The sequence below is a fragment of the Fukomys damarensis genome, unplaced genomic scaffold, assembly GCF_012274545.1.
Source record: "Fukomys damarensis isolate Sample0158 unplaced genomic scaffold, DMR_v1.0_HiC HiC_scaffold_2, whole genome shotgun sequence".
NCBI classification, from domain to species: Eukaryota; Metazoa; Chordata; class Mammalia; order Rodentia; family Bathyergidae; genus Fukomys; species Fukomys damarensis.
In genome coordinates this window covers 49,497,059-49,519,448 of record NW_022900914.1, presented here as the reverse complement: position 1 = coordinate 49,519,448, position 22,390 = coordinate 49,497,059, and the positions used below count along the sequence as shown (strand labels likewise).

The 22,390-nt window shown below is 41.8% G+C and overlaps 2 protein-coding genes across 8 annotated transcripts in view; one reads left to right on the top strand and one right to left on the bottom strand.

Annotated features, from left to right (window-relative positions):
• Positions 1 to 9,300, top strand: part of Slc4a5 (solute carrier family 4 member 5) — a 109,663-nt gene extending 100,363 nt beyond the window's left edge. For 6 of the 7 annotated variants that reach the window (XM_010631549.3, XM_010631544.3, XM_010631545.3 and 3 more), the window contains 6 exons: positions 649 to 717; positions 1,272 to 1,445; positions 2,878 to 3,030; positions 4,567 to 4,651; positions 5,666 to 5,733; positions 7,755 to 9,300. In XM_010631549.3, coding sequence (XP_010629851.1) covers positions 649 to 717; positions 1,272 to 1,445; positions 2,878 to 3,030; positions 4,567 to 4,651; positions 5,666 to 5,700 — 516 coding nt within the window. In that variant the 3' untranslated portion in view covers positions 5,701 to 5,733; positions 7,755 to 9,300. The remainder of the gene's footprint in view (positions 1 to 648; positions 718 to 1,271; positions 1,446 to 2,877; positions 3,031 to 4,566; positions 4,652 to 5,665; positions 5,734 to 7,754) is intronic. The other variant, XM_010631550.3, reaches the window with a different exon arrangement.
• Positions 9,301 to 11,063: 1,763 nt separating this feature from the next.
• Positions 11,064 to 22,376, bottom strand: Mthfd2 (methylenetetrahydrofolate dehydrogenase (NADP+ dependent) 2, methenyltetrahydrofolate cyclohydrolase). The gene is made up of 8 exons (XM_010631543.3): positions 22,166 to 22,376; positions 17,550 to 17,734; positions 16,344 to 16,466; positions 15,825 to 15,977; positions 15,353 to 15,460; positions 14,120 to 14,212; positions 12,737 to 12,862; positions 11,064 to 11,777 (listed from the first exon to the last, which is right to left on the bottom strand). Exons 1-8 carry the CDS (start codon positions 22,357 to 22,359, stop codon positions 11,614 to 11,616), a joined length of 1,146 nt encoding a protein of 381 aa, XP_010629845.1. The 5' UTR covers positions 22,360 to 22,376; the 3' UTR covers positions 11,064 to 11,613.
• Positions 22,377 to 22,390: the final 14 nt, after the last annotated feature.

Here is a 22,390-nt window from a genome sequence, read left to right as displayed (position 1 = left end):
CCCCATTAAAAAAAAAAAAAAAAAAGATTTGGAGAGATAGTGATAGGACAGTATGAATGATACCCAATTTTTGAAAAAGCAAACAAACTGCTGGTGTGCATGTTTGGAAGGAGGTTTATTGATGATTATTGATGGTTAGTTTAGATATTTCTTTTTTTACTTCTTTTTAAAATCTCATGTGCATGGTGGATGATTTTAAGTGTCTTTTTTATTCTCTGGTGATGTAGGTCAGTTCACTAAAGGTCCCCAGCTCCCTACAGGCTCAGTGACTTTGGGGGGCCTCAGCTGAGGCTAGAGGTGGGAAGGGGCTGGAAAGAATAAGCACAGTGCAGTCTGTGGAGCTTTCCCATCTTCCAGGAGGGTCTTCAATACACATGGGTTCCACAGGACTTGGAGAGGGGCCAGGCTGGGGAGTATCTGTGTGAGTGGTTGGCCACCCCCGCTAGAGGAGGGATCAGTGGCACCTGAGAGGCCCTCATTTCCCAACCCACCCACTCAGTGGCTCCAGATCTGCTCTCAGGCCTCAGTTCCTCCAAAGGTCCAGCTCCTGGCTGCCTCCGTGGTTGGCAAACACTTTTATCTGGATCAGGGTGGTCAAGGTTCCCACCCAAGGCAGAGATCCAATCCAGAACTCTGCTTTCATTTCAGTACATCCCTATGCCGGTTCTGTACGGAGTCTTCCTCTACATGGGTGTGGCCTCCCTGAATGGCATCCAGGTGAGGCTGTCCCTTCCCCAGCTTCTGTGACCCTCAGTCAGCACTCCATGTGTAGTTCTAATGAAGATCCCAAGTACTTGCTTTCCAATTCAATAAAAGATGCATAGTAATGATGGTACCACCATTTACAACGGCCAGGCAATGTAAATATACTACGTACTTTACAAGTGTTTAATCTCTATATTAGGTCCTTGGATCCCCATTTTTACCAGTGGGGAAGCTGAAGCTCAGAATTCAAAACCCAGATCAAGCTAACTCCAATGAGCATTTTGCCATACTTTCTAAGACAACTCTGTAGAAGAAAATATTTCATTCTGTATCTACCACAAAAATCCCAGGACTTCTTGGATAGCTTGTGTTCAGTTGCATTTTCCTTCAATATGGACTCTGTTCCTTTTGAGACCATCTCCAGGGCCCTCGCCTCATCTGGGGATAAGGAGCCCTTTTCCCTCATTACATATCTTCCCCACTACCTCTCTCTCTCTCTCTGAGACCCCACCAAGGCACCTCCCAGGAACTAGCTGCCTAGCTGAGACCCACACTCTCCTCACTAGTTCTGGGAGCGCTGCAAGCTCTTTCTGATGCCTGCCAAGCACCAGCCAGACCATGCCTTCCTGCGCCATGTGCCCCTACGCCGCATCCACCTCTTCACCCTGGTTCAGATCCTCTGCCTGGCTGTACTCTGGATCCTCAAGTCCACTGTGGCTGCCATCATCTTCCCAGTCATGGTAAGGTGGGCATGGGCCTCCCTTCCTGTTCAGCAGGTTGGTGTGGACAGGCACCTGCTGGAAGGTCCAGCGGCCCAGCCTTACCTTCCTTCGCCCTTTGCCTTCTCCCCACTGTTGACCTGGCTCTGTCCGGGCGGGTTGTGAGGTCTGGCCAGATGGTGTGCTGTGGGTATGGACAGAGGGCAGGGCAAAAAATTGCTGTGTGGCACGTAGTCCTTGGAGGGACAACCCACATGCTGAGACCAGGGCAACACCATCTAAACTCCTGGGCCGGGGCTGGGGACAAAGAGGTGGGACTAGAGAGTCCCCACTGCCAAAATTCAAGCAGACCTTAGAAGGTGATGCATACTAAGTATAAATCTTCTCACCATGTAAAAGAGTTGAATTTGAAAAGATAAAGGGGGTAGGGAATAAGGTCACAGATCAAGAACCTCAAAAACCTAATGACAATATGAAATTTGAGCTGATGAAAGGTATGCAGGAGTTCTTTGACTATTCTTAGAATTCTTATGGAAGCTTGAAATTATTCCATAATTTTAAAAGGCTGTAAAAAGCCAAAAATGTGTTGCATTTGACCCCATAAATAATCCCATGGGAGGGAATCGGGTCCAGTCAATGCTAAAGGACCAGAACCTAGGGCCTAATGCTCCCTGATTGCCTGTAGGCCTGGATGAAGGGCCACAGTAAGATCTTGAAATGTGTGCTCTTGGAAGGGCCCTAGTCAGCTGCTGATTAGAACCAACATAAGTCAGTTAAATAAGAATCTCTTGGGAAAGCACAGGCTTTAATATTTTTAGAAAGTCTACAGCTAAGTGTAATTGAGCAGCCGGGACTGAGAATCCCCGCTCCATGGAAAGGGGAGTGGGTCCTCCCCGGCAGGGTCCTCATGGGCTTTAGAGAGGAGGAAGGGAAGGATAATAATAGTTTAACTTTTAGCATTTACTGAGTACTGTCCCAGTTGACCGACAGCAGCTCCTGAAGTACTGATATTAACTCCCTCTTACAGATGAGAATGACAGGCAGAAAGATGAATGAGTGAGCCAGGTTACAACCGGGATAGAGAAGAGCATGATCTGCACCCTTCCCACTCGCTTTTTAAAAGTAATATTTATTCTATAGGCTGAGGCAAGAGGATCACTGCAAATTCAAGACCATACTGAACTACATAGCCAGACTCTGTTTTAAAAAAAAAAGAAAGAAGAGAGAGAGAGAGGAAAAATAATTGTGGTTCTGAGAAAAGACCAGAGGAGAGGAACCAAGATGGGAGTGGGTAGGTGAATAATGGCATGTGGGGACTTTGGAGTGGCTCCAAAGACACTGATCCCAAGAGGACATACGAAAGGAACAAACTATACTGAGGAAGAAAACGTTTTAACTGCAATTTTCTCTGAACTCCGACAAAACTTTAGCCTTCTCTGTCTTCCCATCACAGATCCTGGGCCTCATCCTTGTTCGAAGGCTTCTGGACTTCATATTCTCCCAGCATGATCTGGCTTGGATTGACAGTATCCTCCCAGAGAAGGAGAAAAAGGAGACAGATAAAAAGAAGAAAAGAAAAGGGGCCCATGAGGACAGTGACGAGGAGGTGGGAAAGATTTGAGGCTTGGGCAGAGGGGCATTCAAGAGAGCTTCTCTCCACTTCTACCAGGGCCAAGGAAGAACAGCTTCTCGGGGGGCCTGCAGCAGTGTGTGAACCCAGTCCGTGTTGAGCTGGGGCTTCTGCTGGTCCTGGTCTGGGCTGTTCAGACTCATCTGTTCCTGTGACTGTCTTCAGGGTGTTTCTTCAGGAAACAGTTGACTGGCCAAGCCCACTCTCTCATTCCTGTGGATTCTTGGGGCCATTTTCAATAGTGGCACAGGTCCCTGAAGGAATGGGACAGGAGACGGCTCCAACATGGGAAGCAGATATAAAGAATACCTCCAAATAATGGAGCAGGCCAGGGGATGGGTCTGCTGGGGACTCATAGGTGGATGGGATTTCGGGACAGGCAAGAGGGGCTGCTCTCAAGCTTTGCTTGGGGCTGTCTGGAGAGTATTGTGGATGAAGGTGAGGAAGAGGCAAGTGTTCTCACTGAAGGGACAATGGTTTTATTTCCCAGATGCCTAGGACTACCTCACTGCCCAGTCTACCCTTCTGCTCTTCCATGTTTCTTTGGCATCCCACCCCCAAAATACTCAAGGAGTCTATGGACAAGAAGCCAGTCCAGGAGATATAGTGTATCTCAAAATGTTAGGCAAAAAGAGTGTCTAGTTCAAGCATTCATTACAAATGATGGCACTGATGGTGTTAAGAAAACCTTCCCTGACCTTCACTCCTGATTTCCAATATACTGAGCTGACCATGCCATCTCCTAACATCATGCATGTCTCCAACTTTCCCATTTGACCCAGACTCATAACTTTTTATTTACTTTGTCTTATTCTCCTATTAATCTTGGCTTTTGCAAATGAAAGCTGTTGACAGACTCGAAGGGTTGAGAGTCTTACTGATTGGTTAGTGGTGATTAAGCCATTCTCTAATGGTAGTGATTGGCCAAATGGCCCCTGGTCCTTAACTGCTGTCCTCTTCCTGGAAGGAGACAGTACCATAATTCATTCATATGTATTGTTTAGATAATTTGTAAAGGCAGATTCTAAAAACAGAAACAGAGTCCAAGTATTTTTGAAGACAAATACTTATTCTTTCATTTGTTCATTTGAATGGTTCCCACATGTCTAGAACTATTTTGATGATGGGAAAAATTATATCTTAGATTATATGATAAATTCAATAAAAATATGGGATTCAATTTCCACAAATTCATTTTACATACAATAGCACAGCTATTGGAGTTTCATTCCAAAATCACTGGTGACACAACAGATTTAAGTTCTTCTGAGGAGGAATATTCCTAGATGAGTTCCTTCCTGTCTCCTGGGTGTCTAGAACTGTAGGTTTACTATGCCTGTTTCCTCCCAGTGGGCCCCAGAATGTTTGCAGCAACTTTCCCCCACTGTTTAGTCTGGATGTGAATAGGATGGTGGTTTACACACTGTGGATATATGAATTTTCCAACTTGGCAAGAATGCCAAAGTGGTTGTGTTGGTGTGTTCCTCAGCTTTTCCCACTGTTTTTCTCTAGCCCCAGTTCCCTCCTCCCTCAGTTATAAAGATCCCCATGGAAAGTGTCCCATCTGATCCCCAAAACGGCATCCACTGCATTGCCAGTAAGTAAAACACATGGTGTATTCCCTTCCTCCTCACTATTACTAATCCTCCATCTATTACTCTAGGAACTCCCATCTGTAACTCAGTGGAAACCTGTGCTAGACCCAGATCAAAGAGGACTGGGCCATGAGGGTTGGGACTCCAACCAGATGGAAACCCCAAAGCTACACCCTATAGATTCCTCTCACTGATTTTCACTTTAATTTAGCTCAAACCCCTCCTTCCTGCCCTTCATCTGGTGCCTGTGGCATCTCCTGGCCCTCTGCTGCATTGTTTCAGGGTGTAGCAGTCCAAAAATGCCCCCCAGAGCCATCCATGTTTTCCAGGTTGTTGAAATGATTGTGAGTTCAGATCAGAGCTGAGCTTTCCCCTAGAAAAACAGACAACTAGAACTGAAGGTCCTGGTCTGTATGACTCACAAGCTCCCTCCATATGCTAAGGGAGGCTGCCAGGAGGGGTCAGGCATTGTTTATGATCCCATGAAATTCTCTGTCTGCATCTAATGCCTTCCAGCTGGTGGATGATCCTGTCATCAATACCACACAGTCTGTCCTGGGAGTCTTCTGAAAAATCCCAACACAAGTGTAGGCCCTGATATTCCTGTTACAGGACTTTCTACTGTCCTCACAGGTGGGGATTAGGGGTAGGTCACCAGGAGATCCTACCAGCACCATCAAGGGCCCTCGAGGACTTCCTGTCAACACCGTCCATCATAATACATCATGATCTTTTCAACTTCCTCATGTCCCACCCCCCTCCCTTTAGTTTCCTTCCATTATTCTTTCTATTCCCTGGCCCCCCACAACTCACTCACTCCTGACCCAGCTAAGAGCCCTCTGTGTGAAGGATTGAGCCAGAAGCCACTCATCGCGGAAGGCCTCAGCATTCCTTTTGTATAGTGTTGCCAAAGGGTTAGAGAATAGAAAGAAATGGGGAGACACTGAAGAACTAGGATGTTCTCCAGGATACTAGTTAAACCTATTTCACCTCTGATATTTTAATTTTCCTGCCAGGAAAAAGATCTTCCAGTTGGAGTGACTCACTCTGATTCTTCCTTCACTGGCTTGGAGCTGGATCGAAGGTAAAGGCTGTTAGGTAGAGTTGGTGGATTTTACATGAGACTAAGCAACGACCAGAAGGTAGAGAAACCAGAGTTCCCAAGATAGCCGTTATCTCAGTAGAAAGCCTTTGCTGCCCCACCACTGGGAGACCAAGGCTGCCCAATCTGATCAAGAGTCAAGTTACAAATGAGTCTCCTCCTTACTGACATCAACAACATGATTACAACATACAAAGACATTCAATTCTATTTTACTTTATTTTATTTATTTATTTTTTGGTACTGGGGATTGAACTTGGGACCTTGCGCTTGCAAGGCAGGTGGCAGCATGACTGAGATAAATCCCCGGCCCAACATGCAATTTTAGAAAAGGAAATTATTGCAAAATATTACAAAGAACGTTGAAATCAAATAATTTTAAAAGAAAATAACATAGAAGAAAGCTATATATAAGTTTATATATTAACGAAAGCCGGGATAAATATATACTGAGGATCAAAATTCCAGGTACTCTAACACTTTGTGGAATACAATAACAATAGTTAATTATCAATGGCCTTTAAGGGTATTAAGGAAAACTAATTTAAAAACCAAAGATTATGCGGATGTAGGAAGGATTCAAGTCCCAGGTGCCAGAAGCCTCCAGGAAACAATGTGATTTTTTGCTGTTCTTGATGAAAAGCCACCCATAAAAAAAAGTGGCATTAGTTGATTACACAGGGGGACTCAAAAGTTAAGAAGAATTCAGAGGCAAGATAGTCCCTGCTTCTGTTATCACTGGGGAAGTTGGTAAGGGCAGTCCCAATCCACACTATGAGCCCTAGATTGAACAAAAGTCACTTGATCCAAATGCGTAAGAGCACAGGCCACCCCAAGACGAGTGGCAGATAAATCTCCAGACTTAGATGGCACTCACCCACAAGTTTTTCAGGATCTCCTAAATTTATGATCTCCTGCTGTTCAAATGCCAGAGTGAGTAAACTTATCACCAGTTCAACCCTCTCTGAGCTGGCCTAAGGACGCCCAAGCCCAGAAAGGCTACATGTCAAATTATGTCCCTTCTCATTCCACATCTCAAGTCAGGGATCCTGGGCTCTTAATGCCACCGATGTTTATATATACCTGGTAGGAGGAAAGTATTTTGTCCTAATTTATTTTTATCTATAAAAAATAACCTACACTAAATCAGGTCTCTCAGGGCTCCAGTTTGAGGCAGTGGAGACAACATTTCCAAAAACCTATTAAATTACACAAAGCCCTAGGACAAGGTCAGAGATACAGAAAATTTGGTAATTAGAAATGGTACTACCCAACCACACTATTTTACCAAATTTATGAAAATACTAGATGTAAGTAAAGGCCACCAAATAGCAGGATTTCACCTCAATGAACAAAACCCCTCAGCAACATGGTCTAGTTTAACAAGATGAAGCACCCAGGACCTACCGGACCTGATGCTTGGTCCCTGGGGATTCGGAAGGACCTGTAAACAAAGACACGGAGCACTGAGAGCAAGAACAATAATGGGCACACATTAGAGAAAGGTCAGCAGTCTAAGGGAGGGATTCGCCTTCTCTGGAGAATCTAGAACAGATCAGTAGGATCCTGCCAGATGGGCGAAGTGGGCAGAGCAAAGGAGGAAAGGACATTTTAGGTAAGGAAAACAGGCCTGAAACTGAAACGCAGAGAAGAGCAAATACAGGGATGGATGGGAATCAGACTAGGAAAGTAGGCAGTAGTTCAAGCAAATAAAGTCCTCTCTTGCTGTGCTAAGGAGCTTGGGTTCTGTCCTTTGAACAGTGAGGAAACCAGTCACATTTGTGATTTAGAAAGTTTGTTTTGGCAGTGATTTAAAAACAGATTGAAACAGAGCCAGACCAGTTCAATGACTGGCCAAAACCCATCTGATCAGACACTTTGTTCCTGTGCCACAAAGTTAATAAGCAAGACAGAACTACTTGCATTAGAACCCTGCTCTGGACACTGTGTTTAAAACACCCAAAAAGCTAGCGAATCATTCTTCCTACTTTTCTCTTGCTCAGCATCACCTTGCACTTCAAAATCTCCTGTCCAGCTTCACCTGCTTTCAACTACTCTTGGAACCCTGTCTTCATGGTGCCACAGGTGAAGATAGAGATGGAGTCTGACTATGACTTCACAGATGTGGAAGAGTTTGCAAGAGAGGCTGACCGTGAGACCACTCTCTAGGTGATGCAGCTGCTCCCAGCCTTCGTACAGGGGGCAGGCTTGGTATAGTCTCAGTTGTGAGAGTCTGGGTCTCTCTGTGTCTGTGCCTTTTTGCCAAATGAAGTCCTTCTGGTGAATAGAGAAGTAGAAATCTTTCAGTGATGCAAAGCTTTCCCCTTTCCTTCATAGTTATTAAAATACTAGAAGGTAAACATCATACCTTATTTTTCAAATGCAGCCCAATGCAAGAAACTACATTTCTTTTGAAATGAAAAAAATGCATATTTGCCAAAATCTTAACTAACATAAATGGGCACTAGTTAATTTATATTTAAAACAATATCAAATACATTTTAAAATTTTAAATCTAGATAATTTGATAGAACTCAAAACACTCCTACAGCCACCTGTAATCCCAACTTGGGATGTTGAGGCAGGAGGACCCTTTAATGGATACTAGATTTCACACCTGGAATCAATTTCTTCCTGCTATTGGGTAGGTCCTTCCTGCAAGTTTTCAGTGTTTGATACCCAAAGGCAAACCTCCATTCATACAAACACTGTGTTAGGCAGCTAACATTTTAGAAGACTGTAACTTTGCAATGTTAATCAAACTAGTACTTTAGAGCAATGATTGGAAGCAATTTGAGTAGATTAAAACCAGCTATTAATGAAACAAAGCCTTTCCCCATGAAATTGAAGATTGGACATTTTTATTTTCAATTCACATTTAGTAGCCCCTATTTATGTAGCACTTATTACTGCCCAATAGCTGCAAAACATCTAACATTTTCTTTCTCTATAAAACAACTATGAATTTGAATCTTGAGTAAATCACATTATTTAGTTTCTACATTTACTCAAGATGACAAATACAGATTTTTTTTTTTTTTAAGACAAATGTACCTTTTTAAGTCATTAGTACCTTGATACAAGGACAGGCAGCTGCCTCTGTAATCTTCAGTCTAGCGGAGTGCCTGGTCCATAAAACGTTCTCAGTTAAGTGTTCACAAAATTCAGTCTCAGAGCTCTATTCCATGGGGTACTGCCAAGAAGCAAAGCTCTCTAAGCCTCTATCACTCCTAACAGCAGAACCTTCTCAAATTGAAGTATAACTTCTTTATTGTCCTATGCACCAATACAGGGAAAGCTAACAATCCCACCTGAACATTTCAGATTTAAAGCCTAGCTGATTTGGAATAGGACTTTATGTCCAGATTGTAGAAATGTTATGTAGATTTGGGAGTAAATGTGGTTGGATTAATCAAAAAAACTGGAAAACTACAATGTTGTTTTTTCTGTTGTAAATTGATTTGTGTAATTTTTACCTTATGTATCATTTATATTTTGTATATATAAGAGCAGTTTAATTTCAAGGGTCTTTAATAGGGTGACATACTGTTACTTCTCCAAGCAGTAAGCTAGTAATTTTTTCCACTTTTAATGTTTAACTATAATTCAATAAAATTTAATTCTGTCCACTCATCTTACTTTTTTGTTTAATAATGTAGTTAAGTGAGCAGGTGTGGCACACAGACATGAGCTAGCTGTATCTCATAAAAACATGTCCAGCAGACTTTCCCAAGATTAAAGCCAGCTGGCAGAGGACCAAGAAAGTAGATCAACCTCCCAATGTTTCTCTTGTTTCTGCTTCAAGCTGCCAAAAGCAGCTCCTTGTGAGAAGCCCAGATATACGTTGAGAACACACAGGGACCTATCCCAGCCTCAAAATATGCGCAGCAAAAACCTTCCAATCTGTCAGAGCGAACACATACTTTTACATACTCATGTGCATACACACACAGGAGAGATATACAAAGCAAGATAGAAAAAATGTTTACATTTTTAAAAATGTATTACAGTAAAAGACACATGCCATTAACTCCCCTCAAAATACCCCCCCCACACACACACACAAACACACACATCCCATCCTCCTTGCCGCTTTCTGAAGCAGTTCTGAAAGTCCTCCTTTTGTTGCACTGTTGTGGCTGCCTGGATGCCCTGACTAGATTCAAAATGTTTCCATTTGTGGTCATTTTGACTTTACAAGTCAGAAGTTGCATGCTGCCAGTTCCAGTGAATAAGGTGAATGAGGACACGTTGTTTTTACAGGTGTGCCTTTCTGTTGGATGTGGCAGCAGCGTTCACAGTATTTTGACTATATTTTATAAAGACACAAAAAAAAGACCTTCCAGAATTGCTTCAGAAAGTGACAAAAACAATGGGATAAGTGCAATCAAAATGGGGGGCACAATTAATGGCAGTGTGTCTCTTACTGTGATAAATTTTAATAAACATTCTTCATATATTTTGTATATTTCATATATATTCATTGGTGTGTGTGTGTGCGCGTGCATGTGTGCTGAGAATCTGGCAAGGGGAAAATACTTTGTAGATCCTTTGTAGCAATTTGTAAATTGAATGCCTCGTTTGAAAAATACTCAGAATCACAAATACATCTTGAGATTAAGCTCCTGGCTTGGCACTTCCTGTTGGGATATGAAAGGACCAGGCTGGTTTCACCATAGCTCTTTAAGTCAATTTGTTTAAGGTTATAGGTTGGGTGTTACCAAATGTCTAGTAATAACTACACTGATTATATCCAATGAGAAAAAAATAGGTCACAAGTAAGAACAGGAAGATGGTATTTCAGAAACCCATTTCATAGCAGACATATAATTTTATTTAAAAAACAAAACCAAAACACCCTTTATCACAAACTCTAATTAAATTTAATATTAACTCAAGCTCTTAAAAATCTTTCAGGAAAGAAAGCCAACAGGGTACATGAAAGAAAAGCAGACAGCTGCTGACAATTCTTTGGTGGAAAAGTTAAGTTGCATACTTATAAGCTGCCTTAATGATTATCAAGCCCAAGTTTTGTTTTTCAAAACTAGGTTTCAAGGTATACCAAAGAAACCATACAGATACCCCTAACAATACAAAAATTGAACAATGAAGTTTAAGGATATAGTAGAGACCAAACATGACAGTACACACAAATAATTTACAAAACAAGCTTTTCAATCCTAGAAAACTAAAATGGGGACACTCACTGAAAGGTAATGCATGTAAAATGGGGGCAGCAGCAAGTGGAACAACCCTAAATATCTCCCCAATGACTAAGCCACGAAAAGACAACCTGTAACATGTAGTCCTTCTTTATCCTCAGCCAATTCGGTTCACTTCAGATAAATTTGGTTACCAATCAGTACGTACAGAAATTAAGGTAATTTTCTTCCTCTACCCAATCAGTTACCACCATTTCTTCCTTTTCACCTTTTTCCTGATTTTTCTCTAGCAACATTTTTCCTTTGGTTTGACTAGTTGATCTCAAAAGGTTTAGAACCTAAAACAAGTATCAACTCTTATTGGAATAGCACTTGGGAAATGCAATTCTAGAAAAGGCAGATTTTAACTTAAGTGGCTCGGCAAAGTTAAGCATCCATTCTCAAGGTGACAGTATCTCCCACATTAATCACTAGGTTCACAGCTCCTTTCGGCTGAATCACATGACCCAGCATGACCCTGGAGTGCCCCTGGCAAATACTGCAAGGCCATGTGCACACGCAACGACCCACTTAAGCTTTCAATAAATACAAAGTATATTTTAAACCATTTCAGCTGAATAAATAAAAGTCTTGTATTTCTATTGGCCTGCACTGCTTCTGGGCTGGCTTGAAGTCCTCCTGTTCACTGCATGGCAGACAGTTAATTGGTGGCTACTCCAAGCTCTTTAGACTTCAGCACTTCCCGCTCTTCAGGCCTCAGCACTTTTTTCGCAGCAATGATGGTATTCTTCATTAGCATTGCCACTGTCATGGGACCAACGCCCCCAGGGACTGGAGTGATGTAACTGGCTTTTTTCTTGACTTCTACAAAGAAACAAGACAGCCTGCTTCAGTTATGGCAAAGGACACGCATACATGCACATTAAAAAGGAATCATGCAAAGAAAATGCAACAAATATAAGTACCTTCATTAACCTCAAATTCAATTAAAAAAACACATTACATAACTCGAGTAAAGGTTTTTGAATGCATTAATGAAAATATACATATAATATGCAGTTGTTCGACTAATATTTACATATCTAATAACCTAATGGTTTACCAGTCACAATTTCCCTCCACATTAATTAAACTCAGTAGGTTAACTATAAGGGAGCATTACCTCCATACTTGCCTATGACATTACAAAAATTTTAAGTATTATTTGCCCAAAGCATCAAGCAAAGTAATTCCTAAAAACTTAAACTAACATTTCTTTTTACCCAATCTTAAGAGGAAAATACCTGGATACCTAGATTGGGTCTGATTGCCCTAACAGAAACAAAAAGCAAGAGATAAGATTATCAGTGCAAAATTTCAATAAGTATCTTTTTTCTTTTTTTCATTAGGTTTATTAGTAATTTAAAGCAAACAATACAGATACATTCATCACTGGGATCTTGTACCTTTACATGATATATCTTGGTTCTTGTTTTTCCCCATACCCTTGCCCTCCCTTCACCCGCTTCACCCTTCCCTATTTACAAAGACTTTACTGAAAGGAGATCTGTCCTAAATGTCCACTCAATGTAGTAGTATTTACTAATATATATTTTTATGGGTTTATTTTTGGTTTTTTGAGAAAAGTTCTCACTATGTAGTTGAGACTGACCTGGAACTCACTATGTATCCCAGGCTGGTCTCGAATTCACAGCGATCCTCCTGCCTCAGCCTCCGGAGTGCTGGGATTATAGGCGTGTGCCACCATGCCTGGCTCTGGCTTTTTTTAGGTAATAGCATGTTTTTAAAACTAATATATATTTTTGAAGAATTATACCATTTACCTTCAAAATCCACATCTCCAACCAACTTGGGTTTAGCAGTTATAGGATCTTGAATTCTGTTTATTCCCACATCGATGACTGCTGCTCCTTCCTTGATCATATCTGCTGTGATCAGATTTGGAATACCTGGCAATCGAAACCGGAATGACCGATTTAGTACAGAAAAGAAGCTTCCAGCTGCGTGTAGCAGCCATGTTTATAATCCCATCACTCTGGGAAGCTGAGCAGAAGGACAGTAAGATAAAGCCAGTCTGAGCAACTAAGACTCTGGCTCAAAAAAAAAAAAGATAAAAGCTGGGGATATAGCCCAGTGTGAAACTCCTGAGTTCAATCTCTAGTACTAAAAAAAAAGGCCAGATATGGTGATACACATCTGTAATCCCAGCACTGAGGAATTCTGCTGAGACAGGAGGATCACTGTGAGGTGGAGGCCAGTCTGGGCTATGTAGTGAGTTTAAGACCAACCTGAACTACATAGTGGGCCCCTACCTCAAAAGTACAAAACAAAACATTCACTAGTCAGATTCAATTTCCAGAAACCTGAAAAACCTAAGTATCGTGTTTTATAAAAACATATAGGTGGGGCTGGGGATGTAACTCAGTGGTGTGGCCTCCTGCCTTGCAAGCGCAAGGCCCCACGTTTGATCCCCTGTACAAAAACAAAAACAAAAACCTATAAGTGAGAGTGGTGGTATATGCCTATAATCCCAGCACTCTGGGAGGCTGAGGCAGGAGGATTTTAAATTTAAGCCCAGCCTGGGCATCTCAGTAACTTAAAGAGACTCCGATTTAAAAGATTAAGGCTAAAAAAGAAGTGAGAAGGTGAGGGGAAAGGAAATAAGAAAAAAGAAAAAATGAAACAAAGTCTTTGTAAATAGGGAAGGGTGAAGGGGGTGAAGGGAGGGCAGGGGAATGGGGAAAAAATAAGAACCAAGATATATCATGCAAAGGCACAAGATCCCAATGATAAATGTAACTGTATTGTTTGCTTTAAATGTACCAATAAACTTAATGGAGAAAAAATTTAAAAAAATAAAATAAAAGATTAAACTAGGGCTGGAGATGTAGCTCAGTGTAAAGGCCTTGGGTTTAACACCTACTACTGCAAAAAACAAAACAAACAAACAAAAAACTATGAAAGATATTAACCAAGGAACCACTTAAATTTCATGTAGCAAGGAGAAGTATTTTGAAGTGTTGGGAATAATCTGCACCTATGTAGTCTATAATGGAATGCCAGAACCAGAGCTCCTACCACACTTCATCCCCATCAGAGCTCCAAGAATCATTACTAGGGAAAGATGAATGGAATGGCACGAGACAGAGATACAACCTCACTCTTCTGAAGAGAAGTCTTTCCACCCCTCTCCCTTGAGCTCTTACCTGCAGCAGATACTACAATATCTGCAAGAATTGTGTGTTTCTTCAGTTGTTCTTTAGGAGTGTAGCGATGAGATATTGTAACAGTGGCATCACCTATGAAGAAAAAATAGATGTTTTGGTTTCAAATCAAGGCTGGGATTGGATTAGTTCTTAACCAGTTTAGTCAGGATAGAAACTCAATGTCTCTGAAAAATAACTGACTTAACGCTCATGCCATATTTTCTGGACAGTTATCATTTATTTTTTAAATTAATATTCAAAATAACTTCTACCTATTGATTCTACCTGTATCCCCTTAAGTTATATATAATTAAATTTATTTCTTATCATATTCCTTTTCCTATTTCATAGCCTGTCAAGAATTTTACCTTTTTTAAGCAAAATATCACTAGAATTACTTTTTTTTTCCCCAAATATGCCATCACATATCTGAAAAGTTTTACTATTCTCATATAATCATAAGGTCACTATTAAAATTATGTAATGTAATGTATATGAACCAACTCTATGATGAATGTAATCATTATATACTATAAGCTGAACTAATAAAAATTAAGATTTTTAAAATTATATGTGATAAGTGATTTATAAGACTTTTTCTTTAATAGAATTTGACATGACACACTGTGGTCCTCAAGCCAACCTTTGGCAATGATCTGAATTTTTTTTCCACCAAATGGTACAGAACAAGAAAGTCACCTCAAATAAGAACTGCTTCTTGTAGGGGAAGTGGGAAGGGTAGGGGAAAGGAAATACAGGAAAAGAAAAAAATATGAGAAAGGGAAAAAATGGAAACAAAGTCTTTGTAAAATAGGGAAGGTGGAGGGGATGAAGGGAGGGCAGGGGTGTGGGGAAAAAATGAGAACCAAGATCTGCCACGTAAAGTTACAAGATCCCAATGATGAACGTTAACTGTTCTGTATACTTAAAAAGTACCAATAAACTCAATGGGGGGAAAAGAAAAAGAACTGCTTCTTATCTACTACTATAAAGCCATACTGAAAATTTCTAAGTGCCTCAATCCATGCTTTACTCAAAACTCAAATTTATTTCTGAGACTAGTTCTGTAACAAATGAACAGTAAATACTCTGGTGACAAGGAGTACAGCTTCTGTACAAAGGTCACTCTCTGAGTACTCTCTGAGAACCACAACCAAAATAAGGTTTAACGAAGTTGCTGTTACATTTCCTCCACACAGGGAGAAGACACTGCTCTGAGAGCAGCTTCCTTACCTCCAGGTCTTTCGTGGGCCCCATCCGTGTGCAGTAACATTGCTATGGGCATTCCAACATTTTTTGATCTTCCAGCCACAACCACATTCTTTCCTAGGGTGGGAATGCCTATGGAAAAAACAAACAAACAAAAATATTTATGTATACACACACGTATATATGCATTAAAAAAAGCAGTGCCAGTTTTAAAATGAATACTAAAAGAAGTCAGATGACCCCAGTAGATTGGGATTCCACTCTTCAGTACTGCAGTATATTTTTCAACTTGTGAATATAGACTGAATATCCCTTTTCTGAAACACCTGGGACCAGAAATGTTTCAGATTTCAGACATTTTCAGATTGTGGGATAAGAGACTTTACCAGTTAAGCATCCCTAATCCAAAAATCAACAAAGGCCCAAAAAAGTTCCTCAGGGATGCCCAATGTGTGCTACTTTTGTAATAGCAAACACAGCTCTGGGATATACCTACCAGTTCGCTTAATTATTTCCCATACACCCCACGGGGTAGCTGGCAACATGGAATACTGGTCCAAACACATTCGCCCCACATTAATTACATGGAAGCCATCAACGTCCTTGTCTGGAGAAACAGCATTGCAGATCCTTCTCTCATCAATGTGCTCTGAAAAAGAAATTAGAACCGTGGCCTTAATCATCATTCTACAGTTAGAGGTGCACGACTCCAGCTCATGAGGTTCGTTATGCAAATCCACTTCCCATCTGCATGGAAGCAAAACCCAATGCCAGTAACAAAGCCAATGTCCTTTTCTTCCACTGCTGCTCTCCCCTGTCCTTTGTACCAGATCTTAATATCAAACCAGGGGTCAATCGGTATTTTGAGTAGGTCTGTCCCATTTCTAAGAAAATATTCAGGCTTTTGAGTTTGCCTTGACTTTTAGGAAATCGTGGTGAAGGGTCAGATGTATAAAGTAGCCAGATCCCTCCACTGCTCAGGAATCAGTGTATCTGGTAAAGACCCAAGACCCACCTGGAAGAGGCAGCTGAACAAGGAGGCCATCTACATTTTCATCATTATTGAGTTTATTGATCAAATTCAACAGCTCTTCCTCTGAAACTGAGGCTGGTTTCACAATGGTCTCACTGTTGATTCCTGTTACAAAAAAATACTGAGGTAATGAATGAGCACTGCTGCACAGCCTGCCATGTTCTGCAACTACAGGGGTTTTATCATTGACCCCACTCGGATAGCTGAGAAACTGACCTGGCTACAAGGAACCTAAAAAGCTAACTTCATAAATAAAATACATGAGACTAGCTCAACACATTCCGTACATTATTCTACACACTCCTTACTAACTTTGTTTTACAAATGAGGAATTAAATTAAAAAGCCAACCAGTGCCACAACCTTTCTTGTTCCAAAGTTCATGTTCTTTCCACTGCACCATGCTAACTCCTGTCTTTTTTTTTTTAAGTTATGATTTGCTATTTTCCAGAGGTTTTCAGCTACATGTACAGGAGGCTCCAGTCCTCAGTGATCAATAGAATAAACCATATTACTGGCTCAGGGGCCAGTAAGTCTGAGCAGCTGCACGAGAAGGAAGGGGCGGGCACTGGTGCTCAGATCACTGACCCACACGAGTGGGTGCACACGAGTGCAGCCCACCTGCCTCTAGGCTGCAGTCACACAATACTCAGTGGTACCTCGAGACTTACAAACCTCCCGTTATCCACACCCAACCAAACCACTTCTAACTGTGTGATTAGCTTTGGAACCAGTGAAGAAATTAAAAGTGATTTCCCAGAAGTCAGTCATTTCCTTCAAAGCTATGACTATTTAACCACATCACTAAGGTCTCTTAACATCCTACTGCTCAATTTTCCCCCAGCCCTTTACTGCTTTAAACTGAAAACACCCACATCAGAGACTCTCATTATTACTGAAGAAAAGCAAATGTGTTTAAGGTCACCTGTGAAATGTTAAGGCTCAGAACAGAATTTGGCTTATATTCCAGAAGACACCAAGAATGCCACCAGGTTCCTCCCGTCCTACTCTATAAGCCTCCCCAGCAGATAGGGTCTAATTTCTTCATGACAAAGATTTGGATACAGTTCACTCACATTAGCCTCCTCTCTTAGGGTTTTCTAATCAGAAAAAGAAATCGAATTACAGGGGAGTTGGCATCAGACTAACCTCAAGTGAACAGCAGTGGGGGACTGACAGTGACACTTACCCACATCGGCAGCTGCCTTGGTTTTGTTGAGGACATACGAGTGACTTGCAGGATTCTCGCCAACCAGAACTACGCTCAGGTGTGGCCGCTTGTTGCCTGCGGCCACCCACTCTTCCACCTCTTGCTGCACCTCCTGCTTGATCTGCTTCGCCAGTTTCCTTCCAGAAATGACAACAGCTTCATTTCTGTAGAAGGCAACAGAGTCACAAAACCAAACAGCTTGGATTTCTGTAAAAACTAAAGCTCAAACTACGAAGTGTTATTAAACACCAAAAATTTAAAGTTTAGATTAAAATACATGGTGCCTTATCTGAGGGACAACAAATGTGAAGGGCAGATTTATTTATTTATGTATTTATTTTCAGTAGTAGGGATTAAACCTAGGACTTCTGCACTGAACTACATTCCCAACCCCCCCCTTTTTTTTTAATTTAAAAAAAATTTTTTTTTTTTTTTGGAGACGGGTCTCACTAAGTCACTAATTTGCACAAGATGACCTTGAACTTGTGATCTTCCTGCCTTGGGTCCCAAAGTGCTGGAATTACAGACCACCTCATCTGGCCCAGGAGTGTCACATTAATGACTTCTGGTCATTGCCAAAAGTTTTCCATGTTTCAATTTGCATTTCTTTGACCCTTTAACACTACAAGGTTTAAAGTTTTCCCTAAAAGCTTATGTGCCACTTGCAGTACCTATTTCATTCAGTCATGTTTCAAATTGTTTCCCAGTTAGCCCACTGGCTTTGTATTTTCATAGTGCTTCTAAATCCTGCTGTCCTCCACATTTGTGGGTCATTGGTTCCAGAATCCCCTCCTCACCTATAGATGTTCAAGCCCCCATGTAAGATGGAGTAGTAGTGTGTATAACCTCTGCAATCTCCTCTGTAAGTCATCTCCAGATTACTTAAAATACCTAAAACAATGCAAAGCTATGTAAATACTTGTTATGTGGTATTATTATGGAAAAAAGTCTGCACATATTTGGTATAGATGCAGTTTTTCCCTAAATATCTACACTGTGTAGGTCAAACCTAAAAATGCCTACTGCTGGCAACCACCCTTATGGGGAAGACTTTCCTGGTAAGAGAGAAGGTTCCTCCTCCCAGGTGGCAGTGTTCTCTACCCCAGGACCCCACAGTCCATCCACAGCTCACAGACCCACAGCCTGCACCTGGTGCCAAGGACAATTCTTAGGCTAGGCAGGGGTCCAGCTAATGCAAAAGCTTAGCCCACCAGGAGCAATGTAGGTAAAGGGACCAGTAAGAGATCTTGCAATGGAGGGGGAGCTTCAAGCTAGAACCACAGAGAATCTGTTGATGAGAGTAGCAGAGGAAAGACAGGGAGAAACAAGAGAGAAGAGCAGTCAAGACAAAGGATCAGAAAACCGCTATTGGGAGTGGAGCAACAAGAAAACCCAGGATCTAGGAACCTCTAGTTCCCACAATCTTGTTCCTGGCTTTGCAAGGCTGTCTCTTTCCAAAGAGAACTGGCTATTAAGCAGTTTCTGGTCTCTGTGAAGACAAAATGTGAAGATATCTAGTTTTTGTTTCCACACATGTCGCAGCAAAGTGTCTTTACAAAAAAATAAAATCCCCCCTTAGACAAAAAGGTCTGGTAAAAACAGACTTTTCCCTGTAGGATTCCATCATAGGAGTACTGCTCCCACTTCAAAACCAATGAAATGTCCATTTCCCCTTTTAGTACATGTTTAATTCTCAGGGATCATATCAAGCACTAGATACCTCCTATGATCAGACAGGATTCACTCTCAAGATCATCTCTGCTTTAAATGGAATTTCAAAGTTCTAACCTTGAAGTTTTCAATGCCTACTTTTTATTTACATTATGATCAAAATATCTACTTTAAGGCAGGGGATTTAGCTCAGTGGTTTGGCCACCTGCCTCACAAGAGCAAGGTCCTGAGTTTGATCCCTGGTAACAAGGGGGGGCGGTCCTTTGCTGACGCAAACACCCTGGCAACATTCCTGGTCTATATTTATATTAGTACCTGGAGTAGCCACCCTCAGCCAGAAATACATTCACAACTCCAAAATACTACAGAATCAAAGACTACTTACAATAGGACTTAGGACAGTCATTTGTACTGAATAAAGTAACAGTATAAATAAAGTGCCAGGTAAATATGTTCAATAAAATTAATTTCTTTTCTTGTTTATACATATATCCTTAATATATAATGGATATATATATATATATATATGTATGTAATAAATACATACAGTGAGGACTTAGCTTGCACTTCATTTTTAAAAAGCTTCTTTTGAAAGCAGTAAACTTAGAGAAAATGGTAGCAGCTCACTTGGACTAAAATTTATAATAATACTAAAGTTAAGAACACAGGGTTCTGAGAGAAGCAGTGTTCCAAGTCCCCATCTTTGCTTCCAAAGGCAGGTTCTGGATGTTATGCCAATTTGCTTTTTAAAAAGTCAAAGAATAACACAAACTAAAAACAAAGTTACAATGTAATGAAGATTTTTTTCATAATATAACTGCATTTCATCCCCCCTCTGCCTCCCACAACTTTACCAACGTTGAAGCCCATTAACTTCCTATTATCTTTTGCTAAAAGGCAAATAAAGTAAATGCTACCCTAAAATAAACAGGAAAATAGGAAATTCAGCTCAGTCCCATGGGAAATCAGAAAATTATAACTCTACTAAGACTTACTTAGAAATTAAATGATTTTGCAGATGTGTTTAGAAAAGTTTTCATTAAAACAATAAATCAACAGACTACAAAGAAGTCAAGAGGTTTGTTCCAATAAAATGAAACTAAATCCAAATCAGTAGATCTTCACTTTCCTCCAAACCCAAAGGTTTAGCAATTCTCCATTAAAAACTAGTATCAGGGGTATTTTACAACTCACAATCAACTTATTTTGGAAGAGCTCTGTTATGTACTAATTAATGGGACCAGAAATGAGTGAAAAAAGATGCAAAGGGGAATGGAACCTAACATCTATTAAACAGTAGGTCTTTTGCCAAGACTTCTACATACATTACTTTGGGTTACCGTGGGCTATTACTATAACCCTATTATATAGAAGAGAAAACTGAAGACAATAAAAAAAAGAATGTAAGGGTCTGCCTCCAAAGACCATTTACTCCTCTATCTCCTAGGCTACAGTAATTCTGAGACTTATGTTCCCTCACCCTGCAACAGCGATGCATGGGCACTGTAAATACCAAGTGTTCAGCACAGATGTGGGTTGCCTTCAGAGATGTGGAGCCTACCAGTACATTCAGAAAGGCAGGTGAAAGAGCAGTTTCGTGTAATCAAACTGGCCTAGTTCTTCAGGTAATGAATTACAGCAGATAATGAATTAGAGGCTCTTTATAAATATCTTTTCAATCAAAAAAGTCTATGAAAGGCCTTGTCCACAGGTACATGTAGCCAGCACCTCAGGAGAGGCAAGGAAGGAACATACAGTAAGGAAAGATGAGGCTGCTAAGGCAGGTCAGGGTCAGACCAAGTCTTGAATGATTCCACCCAAGTAGTCCACTAACACACAATCTGTAACCCGCATTCTGTGCGCCAACAAGCAAAGCCTTGGAAATGGGGGGGGGTGAGACTTGAACTCAGGGTCTTCGCACTGAGCAACATATGCAACCCTTTTTGTTTTTGAGACAGGGTACCACTAAATAGCTAAATAGCCCAAGGCTGGACCTAAAGGTTGAGGAGAAAGAGGGTGTACACGTGGTGAAGAAATCTCAGCCCCCCTCCCTTCCAACCCTCTTCAACTTAGCTTAAGAATGGGAAGTTGAGGTCCAGAAAGAACACGAAATCTCATTACTTGCCTAAAGAAATGCACACAGAGCTTTCCCTGTCTTCCTCTCTGCTATTTTTTTACCAATGTTTTTATTGTAGTAAAACAAATATGAAATCTACCATCGTGACCACTTTTAAGTATACAGTATGATATTAAATACATTCAGAATATTGTGCAATCATCACCATTATCCATCTCCAGAACTCACCTTATAAACCGTAACTATTTATGAAAGAATGCTCCTCACTCTCCTTCTCCCCTTAGTCCCCCGGCAACCTCGGAATATTTATTACCTCAAATCACCCAGCCTGGCAATTACCCAGGGACCACTTTAAATACATCCCGGACTGGGAAGGAGCAACGCGAGCCACACCCACCCGGGGAGGTGGAGGGAAGTGCGGTACCCGCGAGCAAGCCGGAGCGGAGATTTCATCAGACTGCACCAACCCGGGCCGCCGCTAGGGTCCAGGCAAATGATGGTTCGCGGAAGGCTGCTCCCTCGAATTCGCTCCCGGAGCTCGCCAAAGGGTCTCCCCGCTCTCCCCAAGACTCGACATCACAGGCGGGGCGACCTGCAGGCTCTGGCCCGTAACCTTCGTGTGTTCCCACGCAAACTAGCGCGCCCCGGAGCTCTGCTGAGTCTTCGCTCCGCATGGTCGACTGTGGCCGAGCTCCGCTACACGTCGTCCCGTCACGCCCCTCTCGGTGCCACCACCGCCGAAGAGATGCTCGGGCAGGACGTCCCTCGGCGACCCTCGCCAGCCCTGGAGGCCCCCGCCCTCCGTTGCCCGAGCTTTCCGCGTAGATCGGCTTCCAGACCCACTTACCGAACTGCGGCGAGATGGAAGGGGCGACGGCGAAGGTGGCAGCTGTGCGTCGGCCTGAGCAGCCGAGCGGCCAAAGCGGACAAGAAAGAAGTTGCAGCCATAGTCGTACCGATGCCCGCGCCCTGAGACAAACGCGCGCGCGGGTCGCGGAGTTTTACCACCGCGGGGTGGCAGGCCCCACCTGCCGCTGGCATTCATTGGTCCATGTAACTGTCTGTCGGGCCT